Source organism: Python bivittatus, unplaced genomic scaffold (genome assembly GCF_059951505.1).
Source record: "Python bivittatus isolate LINGU-HERP-01145 unplaced genomic scaffold, Pbiv_v1 ctg000590_np1212, whole genome shotgun sequence".
Taxonomy (NCBI): domain Eukaryota; kingdom Metazoa; phylum Chordata; class Lepidosauria; order Squamata; family Pythonidae; genus Python; species Python bivittatus.
Window position 1 is genome coordinate 19146603 of NW_028277086.1, and position 17754 is coordinate 19164356.

General features: G+C 34.7%; 1 protein-coding gene across 8 annotated transcripts in view; it reads right to left on the minus strand.

Moving 5' to 3' along the window:
- The window catches only part of OXR1 (oxidation resistance 1), a 270118-nt gene that overhangs the window by 27318 nt on the left and 225046 nt on the right, over positions 1–17754 (minus strand). For all 8 annotated transcript variants that reach the window (XM_088149046.1, XM_088149045.1, XM_088149047.1 and 5 more), the window contains 6 exons: positions 16813–16926; positions 15927–16079; positions 12638–12819; positions 10062–10783; positions 6078–6243; positions 4296–4455 (listed from right to left, as the gene is read on the minus strand). In XM_088149046.1, the coding sequence (XP_088005172.1) occupies positions 4296–4455; positions 6078–6243; positions 10062–10783; positions 12638–12819; positions 15927–16079; positions 16813–16926 (1497 nt within the window). The remainder of the gene's footprint in view (positions 1–4295; positions 4456–6077; positions 6244–10061; positions 10784–12637; positions 12820–15926; positions 16080–16812; positions 16927–17754) is intronic.

Consider the following 17754-nt stretch of genomic DNA (forward strand, 5'->3'; position numbering starts at 1 on the left):
CAGATTAGTCTTGTCTGGTAAAATTTGTTCCTCTTCCATAGCATCTTTTAAACACAGTATATCTATAGAGGCAGACACTCTTAAAATTAACTTCTGGATCCATTGTTCAAAAATATCCTTCAATATGTCCAATGTTAAAATATTTTGCTTCATTCTGTATTAGTAAGTCAAATTTAAGTGTTCTTCTCATTTAATTGTAATCCTTAGTTCCTGCTGGTTCCTTCTAGTGTCCATCCTTCAAAGTCCAATCCTATCTTTTTTTTTTTTTAGAGAATTCAAAACTAAAACATTTTACCACAGGAAAGATTCTTATAATTAATTCCAAAATCTTGTTTTAAGTCTATCTGGACCCTTTCCAAAATTGAAGTTCTAATCACTTTTTTGCTGTTTATTCCAAAGTATTTTTTTTAAGTCCTTAACCTTGTATTTAAAACTTCTTTTGCTAAGGATTGAAGGAAACTCACCCAGTGCTATAAAACCTGTTCATCCAAAGGTTCTTAATAGCTGAAAAGCAATTAATAAGTGATATCTAAAAGTGAACAGAAAAGGAAGTATGCGAACTCAGTGTCCTCTTTGAAGGCGCCGACCTGGTTTCAGCAAGATGGTTATTCCCTCATCTCCCAGAGCTCTAAACCCTCTGGAGACCGCTATCTTGCAGTCTCCTCACAAGGAGCAACTGTATGGAGCACTTGTAGGAGATCTCAAGTCCTCTCCTTGTCCAGAGAGGAATTACGAAGAGCTGGTCTACTTTTGGTGAAGAGATCTTCAGTTCTCCATTTTTTCCCCGGAAGCCCACCCCAAACTGTTTTTGGATACACTACAATTTTCCCCCTCTTTGTTAGGCAAATGGCTAATTGTACAGTTCTAACACAGTGGAACTGTAGAAATAAAAAAAGGACAAAGTAAGGCACAGACCTCTGAGCTGCTTTTTCAGTGAACAGCATTGCTGGAGCTTGATAGAAAAAACAAAAATGGTATCTTGGTCCTCATTCACAAGGATGCCTCCATCATTCTTTTAATAAACAAAAAAAGCTTTTTGCCCAGTTATATTCTAGCCTTAAGTATCTTTTCTTCTCTCTTTGATTTAGAATGAGAAAGAACTTTTCCTTCCCAGCCTAATACCAACCCTGATCAATTCCTCAGCATGATACTGATAAGAAGTTTTTTCTAAAGTTTCTAAAAATATCAGGAGAGGTTAATAAGTGATGTTACCAAGGCCTAGAAGGAAAAATTAAGCCTTATATTTCAGTTCAGTGATCCTGACAACAACCTATGCCTACTATTCATTAAGAATAAACGACAAGAAATGCATCACATTGAGGCCACTAGGAATAGGAAATTCATCATGAATGGATCAGGACAGTGTCCCAGTCCAATTGTCAACCAGCTACAAAAACGGTAATAATCCAAAAGAATAAAAGTTGAGATGAAGCCTCTAATTAAACAGTAGTTGAAGTATGGGTGTCAAGAATATCATGTTCCAGGAAACAACTAATTAATTAAGAATTGGCATGAATCTATTCTAGAAGAAAAGAAAGAACACAAAGTGGCACTGTAGCTCAAATTCAATACAAGTAAAAGAGCTATGAAGAACATGATAATACATCTTCCCTTTCTCAAGGGTCACTCTGTCCCTTAATGAAGCATTTTACTATCAACAGCTGCAAACTAAAATAAATAAGCAAAATAAAACAGCTGTCACCTCTGATTTTATGGGAGGCCATGGTTTATATACTTTTTCTTAACACGCTAATATTTTAGGAGTTCCTAATCTAGCTCTTAATATTCAAGAAATTATCTTCTATTAATATGCCACAGTTAATACCTTATCTCTTTTAAAGATTGTTTTACTCTCTTTTTATTATCTTAAGGACTGCACTTAAACTCCTGCTCACAAAACTCTTTTTATACATTTTACCTTTCCTTTGTTTCTTAATTTTCTTGGTACAATGTTTGCTTTGTCTAAAACACTGGTCAATGACCACAATAAACTTGAATTTATGTACGCTACTTTTCAACATTTTCTATTGCAACTATCCACATACTATTTCTAAATAAATACATTCTTCTTCTGCCCAGCCTACAAGGAACTAGACACAGAGGTTATATTTTTAATATACTTTATGCAATTTATTAGTATTTTTTTCAGTTAAAAAAAGCCTAGTATCTTCAGAATATAGATATCATTTCAGTTTGATGACCTGCTCTAATAACTATGATAGTAGTTGACAGAAATTGGTAAATTTGGAATACAGAGGGAAATCACAGAGCACAGTTAAAAGAAAAAAGAAGCTAATTTAAAGAAAGGTCAGGGCAATGTTGGTTTTGTTGATGTGTTGTGGTTAAATTCAAACATGTATCCTCTGTGTTCTAAGCTTTAGGATGCCTTTAAAATAAAATTGGTTTTATCTTCAAAAAGCGTTCTGAAAATTCAGCATCCTGACAGCATCCTCAGCTCACAAGACCATATACAGAATACACACCAATACCAAGCTGAACATAACAATGTGGTGTCTTTTAGATTTTTATATGCTGATTTGGCTGGTTAATAGGAACATTGGGGGGAACACATTTGTCCACAGTGTCAAAATTTTGGCTCTGATTGACATAATCAAAGCCCTGCCCATGTTTACATATATATGATATGTACAATGCACATTAAAAATGGGCAGGCCTTTTACTGCCTGGTTCCACCCATCGTTTTGACATTGTTGACTCCCCCCACACACACATAAATGCCTTGATCAAGCTTAGTTCTTGTTCCTGTTGTTATGAAAATGCAACTAAGACACCATATGTGTATTTACAGAGCATTTAGTGTTCACTACATTCTCGCATACTCCTCTGCCTACTTGACTACAATCTTTTGGAGTACATTCTCTATGTGGTCTGAGGTAGTGAACTTTGGTGTGTATGCATTCTGTGCATGTTCTTGGGCCTTATGCTCTTTATGGTGCATTTATTGCAGTGACATGTTGGTTTGGGATCTCTTCAGGTCTGCTGTAATTTCAGAATAAAGGAACCTTTTATTTTTTCATTTTAGTAAGCTACGAGTATCAAATTGTTCTTTTTTGTGTCCTTTTGTTGCAGTCTTAGAATATGAAATCAGGCAAGTTTTGTTTGATGCTTGATAAAGGGGCATGGCATTCATCCTGTCTCCCTGTAACATTCTCATTCCTGAACAATACAAGTAGCAACTGAGAACATTTTGGGGGTGAAGGCAGGATTTCACAAAAACAATATAGCTATGGAATTCCATTCCTGTTTAGATACAGTTAGCACCAAGCCTAATGCCAACACTTCTGATCTAGTTCAACATTATCTAGATGTCTGTTTTAATTTATCTGTGATTTTTGTATATTATGTATATTAATACATATTTTGTATATTTATTTATATGTTAATTGAATCATTTGTTTTAAATCATTATTATAAACTTGTAACTATTCTGAACATTGAGATTTTGTTTTTTGAAAAGTGACTTTAAAATAAAAATGAGCAATAAACAAACCACACAATATTACACAGTACATACAACTATATATTTAAAATATGAATGCAAATTAAGGGATAAAGAGTTTTTGAATTACTATTGTAGAAAACAGAGCCTCTTCCAGGCTTCTGATATGTAATACCCAATTAATATCCACACCTATTTTTTTATTTGCAATATTGTTCATACTGTAATAATGTATGCAACAACTGCCTGAAGAGTAAAAATTTAAGCCAAAAATTCACCTATTTATTTGAGCAATAATATATATTAAGGCAATACTTTTTTTAAATTAATAAATGCATGTAATGGAAGTCTGAAATAACTTCTGTAAATTGGAGAAAAGCATGGAGGGACCTTACTGGAATTGGGTAAGAAAACAAGCATGAGCAATTGATAAATGCTTAATTCTTTCCCAATAATGAGTGGAAAAAAACTGCTAGGGAATGAAAAACTGGTAAGCACAATGTTTAGTGCTCTCAGTTAGTATTTCAAATCACCCTCACCCTTTTGGCTTTTCATGTTTAAATAAGCAAACTATTTGTTACATATGCTTACATGCAACAGCTGCCTGACCTCTGCTGCAGTCACAACAGCAGAGAGCATTATACATTGCCTTCCCCAGACAATTATAGCAATGCTGAGAAAAATTAAACTTTTCAATCATTAGACAAACATGTATTTACAACTGTTACTCAACAATATTTGAATTATATTTGTGCATTAAACTTCTTCATGTAGAAATTTAAGAATTTTAAACAAATGCTTTGTTTTCTAAAGTTGGTAAGAAGCATTCACTTACCTCCCACTCTTTAACAGCTGTTTCATTAATTGAATCTTCACCAGCTTGTGTTTCAATTTTTTTTACTACGATAAATCCTGGCTCTCTACTTGATTCTCCAGTATCTTCTGCATATATTTCTGGACTCCACTGAACAAAAAATGCATACAGATGTTCAGTCCTTTGAAAGGGAAAATGAAAAATAAATTGATGCCCATTCAGATGTGCAAAATCTTGGAAATATTGTTTTCTAAGTAGTAACTCACTATTTTTTTTCACTATTGGTTACTCATGTTTTTCTATTCGTATAAACCTTATTCTATAATGTACAATAAAGCTATGGTGGACAATATTTTCAGTATCTTAGCACTATCAGTACTAATCATGGCATCCACAACAGATTATAAATCTGGAAAAAGTGCCAGAAGAAACAACAACACAAGTACACCAAGAAGTAGAAATAAGTCTCCTATAAGGAAAGGGCTTCTTAGTTTCATTAGAAAAAACAAAAAGTGAATAGAAGAGGACAACACATCTAGTTGGCAGAACTAGACAACTAGGTAAGCTGGGTAAGACCTGCTTAGTACTTAACTAGGGAACCACCAGAAAATACTAGGATTCTAGGCTGGTATGAGAAGTTGAACAAACATAATGGAAGGCAGTGTAGAACCATTTTTGTTTTGTTGCTAAGAAAACTACATGGAAATAACCATCAAGGCACCATAAATCAAGCTTGATTCAAGGAATTTCTTTAGAAGAAAAAACACGACAGGAAAGACATGTTTATCACAAACACGTAATACTAGAAATTCAGAAAAAATGAAGATTAAGAACTTAAAATTAGCCATGACAGATCAGATGTTTGCTCATCTAGTCTGGCATGTTCTTCTCAAAGGGCCCAATCAGATGCTTCTGAGAAACACACAAACAGGGCAAAAATTAATAACATTTTCCTATTGTTATCACTGAGCAAGTGGCAATTCCTAAACACATTGCTTTCAGAAACGATTCAGACCCAGGGATATTTCTGATACCCTTATCATCCATGAATTTCTTCAATTTCCATCATTTAACTAACCCTGGGAAAGAACCTTGGCAGCATCATTTGGTCAGCCCAGTTAAGAGATGTAACAGTAAGATTACCAGGCCGCGATAACCCTATGTAGAACTAACAATTGCATATACCATTTTAAGAATCTTAATGTTTTGAAAATTTTAGATATTTTATGTTTAGTTTGTTTTGATGGCTGAATCGGCAGACCTTGCTTTGCATTTGGCCTCTATGTCAAAATTGGAAATACATTTCAAACTGCAGACTCCAACTGGGGTTTGGAAGGTTAGCACAACCACAACTGGGGTTTGGAAGGTTAGCACAATCTGCTCATTTGGATATTAAATGATCCATGGTTTGGATGATCATTTCAACTAAGGTAATGAGTACCTCATATACAGTTAAGGAAACATGTTTCCTGCCACAATCTTTATATAACCCACTTAAATCCAGTCCACTAGTAAACAAATGGCAAATTGCAACAAACTCAGAGAGAGTATACCAAGAAAAATTACTTGTAACTATCAAGTAAGAAACAGGCAACAAGAAAACAAGACAGCAAACATGGATGTAGGACATGGTAAGAGGCAATAAACTAAAATTTCTTGTATGGTTGAAGCCTTCAATTCAGATGGATGTGGAATTAATGTCTCAATATGAAGGCAAGTTTAAATTTAAATTTAATTTAGAAATAGAAAGATAAGGTATTCCTCTACAATGAACATACTTAAAGAAAAAATAGTCTATCTTACCTTTCTGATGGCACAGCAAACCAGTACTCATGCTTCTTATCTCTCTGTGCATATTGCTGCATCAATGCACTTGCTTGTGATACAAATGTTTTCCGCATTGGCTTGCCAACTCTGAGACACAAGAACTTGTATAATCGATGTCTTCTCTTCTCTTTCATTAGAGAGCCTTTTATAAAGAAGAGATTAAATGCCAGAACTTGCTTGGCAATTTTGCTTTGATAATTATAAAATGTTAAATTAATTACTGGATAAATCTGGGGGCAACTTGAAAAACTGATTAAATATTGTTACTCTGCTTAATATTAAGAGCTTAGCTATCATAGCACGGGTGGGAAATCTGTAGTTAAGAAGGCTACATGCAAACATCCAGCTCTCTGTTTATATCTCCTGTCCTCCCAAAGTTTGAGATTTGAAATCTGGAAAGTAAAGGGTGAAACAGATGCATCAAGCCACTGCAGAGATTTAAGATACCCATAAAACACCAAACCCCTAAAATTAGGCCCATTTTTCTTATTTTGGTAGAGCTATAGCTCTATATTTGCAAGTCTTAAGATACTATCTCTTAAGCCCCAACCCAGGAAAAAAAATAAAAGAAAACAAGTGAATGTAAACATTTCAGCATAGGAAATGGTATACAGGTAGTCCCCAGTTTAAGAACGAGTTCCATTCTCAAGGTCTGTCCTTAAGTCGAATTTGTATGTAAGCTGGAACCGTATTATTGTATAATACTGTATGAGAACTATTGTGTAAACCACTGTGTATTTAACTCAAATCATTTTGTATTTAACTTGAATTTTGCTACAATAGGCTCTGTTCTTAACTTTGGGCTGCCCTTAAACCAGGCATACTTAACACGAGAACTACCTGTATATAAACAAATGACATTACATTACTAGCCATGCCTCCTGTGGCCTCAACACCCGAAAACTGCCTGACTGTGCATTACAACATATGATGTAATAAATAATAAGTTCTTGGTCTCTATTTACAAAGCTACTATGACTAAAGTTCTCCCTATTGACTTTTATGATATCTGACCTCACAATAAATGTTTTATCTGATTTATTTACAACTGGGTTAAACAGCATATAGAAATGTAGACCTGATATTGTTAAGGGGGGACTTTCACAAAAGATTACTCAGTCCTGAGAAGGATAAAAGCTTGAGAAAGAAACTCAAAATAACACCACCCTTTTGTTTTGTATAAAATGGGCCAGAGAGAACCTTTGACAGCTTTCAAGAATCTATTATTCTAGCCCATAAATAAATAATAAAGAACATTCCAGAAATCCTGTTGTCCTGTTTTTTGACCTTGCCTACCTTGAGGGGCTGACCATTGGCCAGCAGAAGAAACATTCCTCATGGAATGTTCCTCTCAAACATCAGAATCACCTGCAGGCTCCCAACCCAACCATGTGCTGCCACAATATGTATTTGTGTGTGTTCTGGAAGAAAGGAATTTCAGGGGAAGGGCAGGAAGCAAGCCTTGCTGCAAAAGCATGAGCCCACTCAAGTGATGAATGTCTTTAAATTCAAATATAGATTGAAAAGTCCTAAGGACTAATACAATCCAGAAAACATATTGCTATGTGCATCACTACCTACTGAAGTGTTGTCCAAACTTGGCCACTTTATGAGTGGACTTCAACTCCCAGAATTCCCCAGCCAGCATGGCTGGCTAGGGAATTCTGGGAGTTGAAGTCCACTCATAAAGTGGCCAAGTTTGGACAACACTTCAGTTGTCCTGATTCTGATGTTTGAGAGGAACATTCCATGAGGAATGTTTCTTCTGCTGGCCAATGGTCAGCCAGCATGGCTGGCTAGGGAATTCTGGGAGTTGAAGTCCACTCATCTTAAAGTGGCCAAGTTTGGACAACACTGACCTACTGTGACCATACTCTATCAAGAGCGATACAAGTAACTTTTAGAAAGAGAACATCTTTAGTGCAATAGGTACAAAACTATATTAATACAAAAATGTTTAGAGTTTAAAAGAAAATTTATAGTTAAGGTAGGACTAATTAAGCCTAAATGTGGAAGCAATGCTATCTAGATAACTTTGCTTAAGGGGAGATGGAAGAACTATTCTAAATTTTTTAAAAATTGGCATTAAAGAACAACATAAACATTTGTAGAGAGAGAATACTGTATATTCAGAAACAATAGCACTAGAAGGTGAGATATGAGAGGCAATAAACCAAGAGTCAAAGGCACCAGGCCCAGATGAAATATCTACTAAACTGTTTAATGGCACCAGAGGCAGTTAAAGTGCTAACAGCTCTTTGTCAACAATTACAAGTATGTGTTGTGTGGTCTAGAAACGTAAGATGATTAATAGAGAGAGAAGAGAATTTAACAAGATTTACCTTTGCTTTATTTATCCAGCATGACCTTTGTCTATAAGTCCAAAGGGCATGCCAGGGCACATGATTATTCTTCTGAGGAACCTTTATCATGAACAAGAAGCTAGTGTAAAAAACTAAGTTTGGAAATAAAGAGTAGTTCAGAATATGGAAAGGAATGAGACCAGGATAAATATTATCCCCCATCCTGTATTTATTTATCAAATTTGTATGCTACTCTAATAATTTAGACTCTTTTAATTCACACAAAGTTCGTACAAACTTACAAAGCTCATGAAAGATTAAAAATATGTTTATGACAATGGATATCAAAATAGTTAAAGCTATGGTTTTCCCACTGATAATGGGGAAATGGTTGGAAAACTGGACACGGAAAAAGACCAAGAGAAAGGAGGGAGATGCTATAAATTATTTATTTATGTATCTATTTATTGCTGTATTTTACCACACAGAATGGATTTAAAATCTTGTATGCCTCATTCTAGACAGGAAATAAGTACAACTAATACATTAAATATTAGAGAAAATATAAAAAGATAATAGGGCTATGCAAACACTCTGAAAATTTTTCCCCCAGGAAAGAAGCCATGCATATATGTACATGAAGAGACAGCTAAGAGCTGATTACAAAGCAGCTGTGTATGCCTGGAAAAAGACAGAGCTATTTTAACAATTCAAAGGGAGGTGCTTGTGTTGTGAAGCATCTATTTAGAACAGCATGCATACACAGATTTATAACTGAAAAATTACTACTGTCCATTTAAAATATGCAGTGACACAGCTTTCCAATCTGCATAAAAAATATCAAGGATGCTCTGCTCTGAATCTTATTTTGTGTTTTGTCTTGCAGCAAGAGATGTTCAATATTTATGTAGTTCTTTATAGCAGTTAAGTTTGAATTTTCCTACCATTTCATATAACAACTTTCATTACAAATAGATTGATGTGGAAATTGTAGGCATTTCATCAAAAAATAAAGCCTTCAGTTATGTTATAGTAGGTACAGTTTGAAAAGGTAAATAAAAAATGAAGCTGTTATTTAGAAGCAAAGTTTTTTTAAAAAAATTCCAAACCTAAGATGATAAGGAAAAAGGACAAAAGAAGGTAGAGTATCTCTTACCATAATTACAGCAAAAAATCATTTAAAATTAAGTATTTCAGCCCAACTGAAAAAATTCTGAAGTAAATTTTATACTGATGATTTATCTATTTATTCATATAAATCTATCTGCTTTTATTCAACGTGGATGAACTCTCCCACCTATGCCAAAAACTAAATTATCCACTCTGAGACCACTTATCTCCTCCTTTCTGGTTATGCTATTATTTTCTCAATATATTCCTAACAATTATTTAACTTCTAATGCATAACTCTTTCTAACTCCTCTTCTTCATAATGCAATGCTACAAAAATGTTGCTAAAAGTAATGTTGGGCCATCTCTTCCTTTCTCCCCCAGAAATCTGATCCTTCAGAAATAGTACATTTCACACTACCATGTGATTCATTTAGATTAAAATATAATTGGGAATACAGTAAAAAAATTTTCTGACTATATACACGAAGAATTAAAATTTATTAAGAAATTTTATGGTTACGTGATATTAACTTTAACCTCTTACCTTCTATAGTACCATCCGCTGTTGCCATTTTGTGTTTCATTTCTTTATGCACTTCATGGTGCATGTTATCCCTTTGCTGCTTGGTTTGTTGCATACTATGACTCTTCCAAAGCTTCCGCAGCATCTCTATGTCTGTCTCAGAATCTTGAGTTGGCGCTTTCAGAGATTTCCCTTCATCTGTAGCCCCCTTTTTAGAATCATTTCTTTCAGAATGCAAATGCTGCTCACTCTCCAGTATATCTCCTACTATAGGTTCCTGACATGTGCCATGTTGTGCTTGAGCATCAGCAGTAGATCTTTGTACAATATTCTGAATTTCTTTTATTGCTATCTCTGCTGCTTTCGACCCCACAGTATCATTAACAGAAGCACTGCCATCATTCAAAGGTTGTCCTCTACTGGAGTTTATACCCCCAGTATTATTAGCAGAGTCTGAAATATCTGTTACATATTCTGTGCCAGTTTGGTTTACTGTCTGGACAGATTCAGATGAAGCTCCAGAAGATTTGTCTTGTCGAAGATCATCAAGAAGCTCTTCCCGTATAGGAGACAGTTCTGATTCAGTGAATACATCTTCTGAAAGAGATTCTTCTGTGCTCCTTGGAGCAGTGCTGGCACTATCATTTCCTGTATCTCGCATTCTTAAGTCCATTTCATCAGTATTACTTCTTGTAATTTTCTTGAAGTGGCAGAGATCTTTTACAGATAACTGACCTACATCACTAAAAAGTAAAGAAGACCTCTGTGTTATAACCTGAGAAAACAAAATGCACATAACTTTTTTTTAAAACTGGGAATGTTTTAATAGAACAAGGTTGATAACTATACATTAAGCACAGTTATACAACATACCACTGTACCTTTAGAGAACAGCACTTTTTTTTTGCTTTGCAGTAGACAAGATGTATTTATTAGAAAAACTTCTATAATACCCAATCCCAGGAGTCTGAGTGGTGTACAATAATATAAAACAGCACAAAAGAGATATCTCAATTGTGTTTAATAAATACTTAAAACACAGGTACATAAAATACAGGATGGCACTTAACAGTTAGGTACCAAAAGCCTGTGTGAAAAGAATGTTTTTTAACATCTTGAATGCCAGAAAAGAGGGAGTGAGGCACACCTCTGTGGGCACTGCATTCCATGCTGCGAGGGGTACAACGGAGAAAGCCTAATTTCTAGCCCATCTAATTTCTAATTCCTAGCGGAGGGAGGAATTCCCTATAGAATAGCCTTATATTCAAGCACAGGACAGCTTGTGATGCCTTATAAGGGACAGCATTCTTCATTCCTGTTGTAGCAACTGTAGGCAATTTAATAACTTCTGCAGGTTATGTAAAAGACTACAGGAGAAAAAAAATAATTTTCCAGCTTTTATTTCTATGTTACAGGCTTTAAAGAAACCTTACTTGGGGCAAATTCCATGGACAAGACAGCTGCTGAACAAAGTTCTACCTATGTCACAGATAACAATCATGTTACAGATTTGAAGCAACCAATGTTTTATTAAAAAGGTGACTTATAAAACTGGTCACAAATCCATGTGCTCCAAGTGAAAAACCGTAATGTTAAAATTAGTGGAATATGAATCCTAACTTTATGGGATCTCCCAGTAAATCTATTCTAATATATATAGAGAGAAAGAGGAAGAGGAAGAGGAAGAGGAAGAGGAAGAGGAAGAGGAAGAGGAAGAGGAAGAGGAAGGGAAGGGAAGGGAAGGGAAGGGAAGGGAAGGGAAGGGAAGGGAAGGGAAGGGAAGGGAAGGGAAGGGAGAAACGAATGGAATTAAACAAGAAGATTCAAATATTAGACTATATTAGGATGTTCCAGTTTCCATTTAGCTATAGTTTTCTAGTCAGAATCTTTCAGTCCAACCTTGTTCTGAGGATAAAATTGTAGAGTGAATATAATATCCATTTCTTTAAGCACTTAGAAAAAGTTATATAAATGCAACAAAAAAGATAGGCTTTCAGAAATAGCAACATAGGGTGAACCAAATATAGAAATCTATACTTTTCCCGTTTTTTTATGGAAACAGTGTAATACAATTGCTAGTAATTGTAGATAATATGAGAATCCAGTAACATGGAAAATATGTCTAAAGTAACTTTCTCAAAGACATAAAATAATTAGATTCTACTTGAAATGTTTTGGTTTTAACTTTTTTTAAAAAAGCAAAAAGCAAACAGCTCTAAGAAAGAAAAGCAAAAGCAACATATTTTGAGGGAAGAAAAAAATTAGTAATTTGTTCTTTCTACATAAACACAATATTAAACAGTGAATAGTACAAGTTATCCCCTCATAAACGTTGATTTTTAATGCTTCTGAATATAAACCAAAACTGTGCTAAAGTTACAATCTATGGTGTAAGTCTCAAAAATTTATTAGTGATTCTAAACCTCTTTCCCCCAAAAAATCCATAAAAGCAATGGGGTGCTTTTTGTTTTGCCTCAGGAAAGCAACATAGGGTGTTTAGGTATATAGCTGCCATATAAATTAATGCAATTTCTTTCATCTGCCTCCCACACACAGAGATAGACACATGTACACATACATACGCTAATCTATCTTACATGGGTAATGAATCCTGTATTTTGCCATCTGCATCTTTATACATAGCAGCTGACATCACTTCTTCCATCGGACACATGATGCCGTACTCTTCACAGCCATTTTCTTGAACCAATGGATCCATTTTATGTGGATCAAACATTATATTATTTGGTGTCACTAGGAGCACACCAGTGACAGTTCCCTAAGATAAGAAAAAAGGTAATCAAACTTCCTGCAAAAATAAACCAAACCTTTTCAAATTATGTCTAGGAGTGACCTAATTACTTATTGTTTAATGAATTCTGGGTATTTCTGCAAAAGCCTATCAAACACATTCAACTTTCTTATAAACCATTGAAAAATTATACAATAATTTCTGGGGAATACAATATTTAAGGAAAAACAGAAGTCATTATTTTGTAAATTGAAGATAGTTTTAGCTATAAGTCAGAGACTCTGTAAGATAATCTGTTATTTAATTTAATTTTTTAATTGAATAGCTCTGTCTTTAATGAACCTTAATATGCACTTAAAATTTCAGCATAGTTATATTTCCATGGAATATCAAACAATTTTAAAAAATAGCAGTAATTTTCCAATATAAGTCATAGCACAATTGATAGCAAGTTACAAAACACCATATTCCCAAAAGTTTATGAAATTCATTGCTTGTGGTTAATTTAATGAGGCCTTTATCTATACATAAGCACCTAATTTTTCAAGATGCTGTCCCCAAAAAGGAAAGATTCCTGTGCATTTCTGCAAATATGAATTGTCTGCATTTCAAAGGGCTATCTCTGAAGAAGCAGAATTTAAATAACTTATTGGTGTAACTCTGATACGTTAAAAGGACCTCATTTTTAACCTCAGCTGCCACCCTGTAATAAAGAAGAGAGAAACTACATAATGAAAGAAGACTGAACCCTTTTAATTTGCTTCTTGGAAGATGTCATACAACTTAAGGATCCTATTCTTGTTTCTCAGGAATAAATACCTTCTTGATACTTGACATTTTTTTTCTTCTAATGATGAGCAAAATATTAAATGTTAGCATCAAATTTCAAGCTTGCCTGCTCAATGGGAAAATTGGCAATGGTGCATTCATTTTTATTTAATTCACAAATGAGGAGGCATTCGAAGCATATTTCAAGGCTGCATCTTGCTGATTCCCATACTGTATTAACACTTTTCTTGCACAGGGTAATATTCTCAGTGAGTATGATGAAAAATGATAAGGTATTCCCTCTTAGGAATACTCTCTTTTTGTGAGAGAGACAGGAAAACTACCTCATGGTCTAGTTAAAATAGTTCAGTTCCTTTCAGTTCAGTTCACTGAATTAGCTGAAATAACAAACCACAAATAAAAGCAAAAGAATAAAATCTTACAAAGTTTATGTTTGGTGTCTACTTTATTTTATGTTACTGAGAATTAGGCTTTCAGTTATAAGACTCTGTGGTGTAATGGCTAATATATTGAGCCAGGATTGGAGAAACCCTCTCCCGTGGAAGTTCACTGGGTAACTTTGGGACAGGCACTTTCTCTTAACTCAACCTATAGCTCCAGAGTGGTGGTTGTGGGGAAAAAAATTGGAGGAAGGAGTGCTATGTATGTTGTTTGAGATCCTGTAGAAAAGGTGGGATCTAATAAATAATACATAACAAATGAAATTGGGAAAAGATAAGAAAATTGTCTCTCTCGCACGTGTGCACACACACACACACAGACTGGAGCCTATGTAACAACTCAGAAATATTTTAAGAAACCTAAGTATGTGAGTATCTAATTAAATTAGAGTCAAATTAAAAAACAAGATAAAAGCAATTCTTCTTTGAAGTATATAAAAGCTTTTGCTTATAAGATCAATTTGATAAGTTTTTGTCTTTGTAGGCTGGCAGACAATCAGAAGTATTTATTTTGGACTTGCAGCTAGGATAAAACTCTTCTTGGTTTTTATTCGGTTCACCACAGAAAGTGTCAGAGGAAGGAAAAGGACGCACAAGAGCAGGACATGGACTGAGCTATAATTACCTAGTACAGATTGAAGAACAGATATATCCTTATGCTTTTACTAACAAAGACTGAGGAAAGTCTACAGAGAAAAATACTTTGTGTGTCATTCTGAATGTGTTTGACTTAGGTCAAAGGAAGGAAAGGGAAAAAAAAAGGAGGAAACAAAACTTGATACAGGCAAGATGCAATGAGGGAACTGGATAGGGAAGGAAAGAAGAGAGAGAAAAACCCATGCATTTTAGCAGTGATCTACAATGCCACTTAATCATTCCTTTGTTTTTAGCAGTGGCGGCTATTCTTATTGGGTAAGAAATGGGTATTCTCAAGAATAGCAGCTCTTCCTCTACCTAGTTACCATACCATTTCTTTTTATTGCCATTCCTTGCTGGAAGGAGAGATGTGAATCTGAATGCAACTCTGAATAGTTCTGCACAAGTGTTGTTTGAATGTGAGCTGCAAACTTTGGTAAATGCAGATGGAAAATTAATTAATTAAATAACTGGGGTATCTTTTTAATAGCCAGTTACTTTTAATGAGTAATTTTTTTTCTTATCCTGACTGTGCTCCTACCCCATTTTTTGGTGGGGTGTGTGACTTCCCCAAGTTACACCCAGAGAGACAAAATAAAACATATGCACATATTTACTGAAGGAGAAATTAGATTCAGCTGTAATTGCTAATACATTAACAAGCACTATAAGGAATTTCTGTCTGCAGGATTTTTATTTTCTAGCTTGTCTTCCTTTTGAGGAGATCATCTTGAATTCAGGGAACATCCTTTTTTTTCCCAATTAACACAGTAATTTTTGGTGGAAAAGTTGGTTGGTTTGGGCAGCGTCTATCAGATTTCAATGCTGGAAGTGAATTAACGGTTCTATAGCATAATTGGCTGAGAATCCTCATCTATTCCTATTGTCTCAGACCTTTAGATGAGAATAGAAAAAAATAGTCTGAATATTAAGATTGTGGAAGCATGTACACAAGAACCCTTAAGAATATGACTATTCATAAAAAATAACAGAACTCTATGATCCACGTAATCAGTAAAAAACACATGTGTACCTTCTGCTGCATCTGTCAATTCAGCTACTTTTTTTTTCATTAGATATTGCTATCATTACTGTGACAAACAAAATGGATGAATGTGGCATGTAAATGTATAGCTTTGATAAAGGTGTAATGTTAACCATATTTGTAACTAGTATAAATTAACTACCAGAATTTTTCTATTCCAAAGGAAAATTTTCAAGTAATTTAGGCAAGACATTATTTTATATAAGAAACATATCATTCTGTACCTTATTACTAGTAATGTATTTACAATTGATCTTGAGAAATTTCTCTGTGAAAGCTTCTTCCTCTTCTGATGTGGATGACACAACTCTTGTAGACCGAACACATGTATATCCTGGTATGGCTGTTGTTTCTTTCCTTTGTACTCCATCTGAATCCTACAGAAACAAAAACTTCAGTGATGGAACCAAAAATAGACGTGTTTTATAAATGTAGTGTTATCCTTGCCAAACTCTATGTACTAGAACACAGAAGTTCAAAAGCATTTAAATGATAAAAGTGAGTCATTTTAAAACCACTATCACATGTGATAGAAATGAATTCTATAGACAATATTAAATCACAAGTATTGGTATATTAAGGTTCTATAGTATTTTGCAACCTATTTAATCTATTGCCAGCTTGGTCTAGTAGTTAAGGCACCAGGCTAGAAAGCAGGAGACTGTGAGTTCTAGTCCGGCCTTAGGCATGAAAGTCGGCTGGGTGACTTTGGGCCAGTCGCTCTCTCAGCCCAACTCACCTCACAGGGTTGCTATTGTGTGGAAAATAGGAGGAAGAAGAAGTATTAGGTATGTTCAATGCCTTGAGTTATTTGTAAAAATAATGAAGGCGGGATTAAAAATCTAAAACAAAAATACAGAGAAATATGCATTATAGTTTTATCTAATATTAAAGATATGTTCAAGATACCAAAGCTGCTGTCCAAAGTCAACATCCACATCACCCTTTCAAACTACCTGATAACTGAAACAGATTTTAATATCAGTGTGCCTCAGCTCTGATCAGATCAATGAGGCCTACAGACTGCAATTTGGCTACTCTTCAGGAATGCTCTCCTGGGAAAAAATATTTCAGATACACGCGCGCACACATACACACACACACACTTACAGTTGTCTTCTCAGCCTCTGCTTCTGAAGATGTAGGTGATAAAGGACTTTCAGGACTAAGTGAAGGGGAACTCTCCACACTGGAAATATACTCTGGATCAGGAACATATAAAACCTATAAAAACACATTTTTATTAAATCTGATTTAATAGATTTAGATATTATTAATTTAAAAAGTAATAAACTATTTGCACAAGGCTTAGAAAGAGGTGTCTGCAGAAATGTCTTGCAGAAAATTGCAAACTTTTTTAAGATTACGATCTAAACTTTTCTGAATTGGTTTTGCATAAATCAGTAGGCACTTATAAAAAAGGTACCAAAATTACATATTATCTAATATTTCATGAAATGTCCTGTGCACAATACATATTTTATTTTACTGTGTTTATCATCAATTAGCTCCTTAGAGATTGCTTAGGATTTCATACCCACATGACAGATCTGTGAGTGCAAAATCACTCTTTCATTCAGGTAATCATTGTACTTTTACTCCAACAAAGACTTTATTTCCCTTTTACAGGAATTTTATACAAATATTTTCTCTAATAAACTTTGAAAAATAATTAAATGTATGCCCTTATTTTTAAATGACTGAACTGTCCCGTTACTCAGGGTAACCTGCTAGAGCCATGACTCTTCTCTATTTAAACTTTCAAATGGATCTGGGGCTGCAGCTTTAAACCAGATCTACTCCTGCCACACAGGTAGTCCTCAACTTATGACAACTGGGACCGGAACTTCAGTCACTAAGATTTTATTATAGTTTTTGCTGCAGTCATTAAGTGAATCATCCTGGTCATTAAGCGAATTGTGCAGTCATTAACTGAATCCAGCCTCCCCCATTGACTTTGTTTGTTGGAAGCCCCCTGGGAAGATTGCAATGGCAATTGCATGACCCTGAGACTCTGCAACTGTCATAAATACATGCCAGTTGCCAAGCACC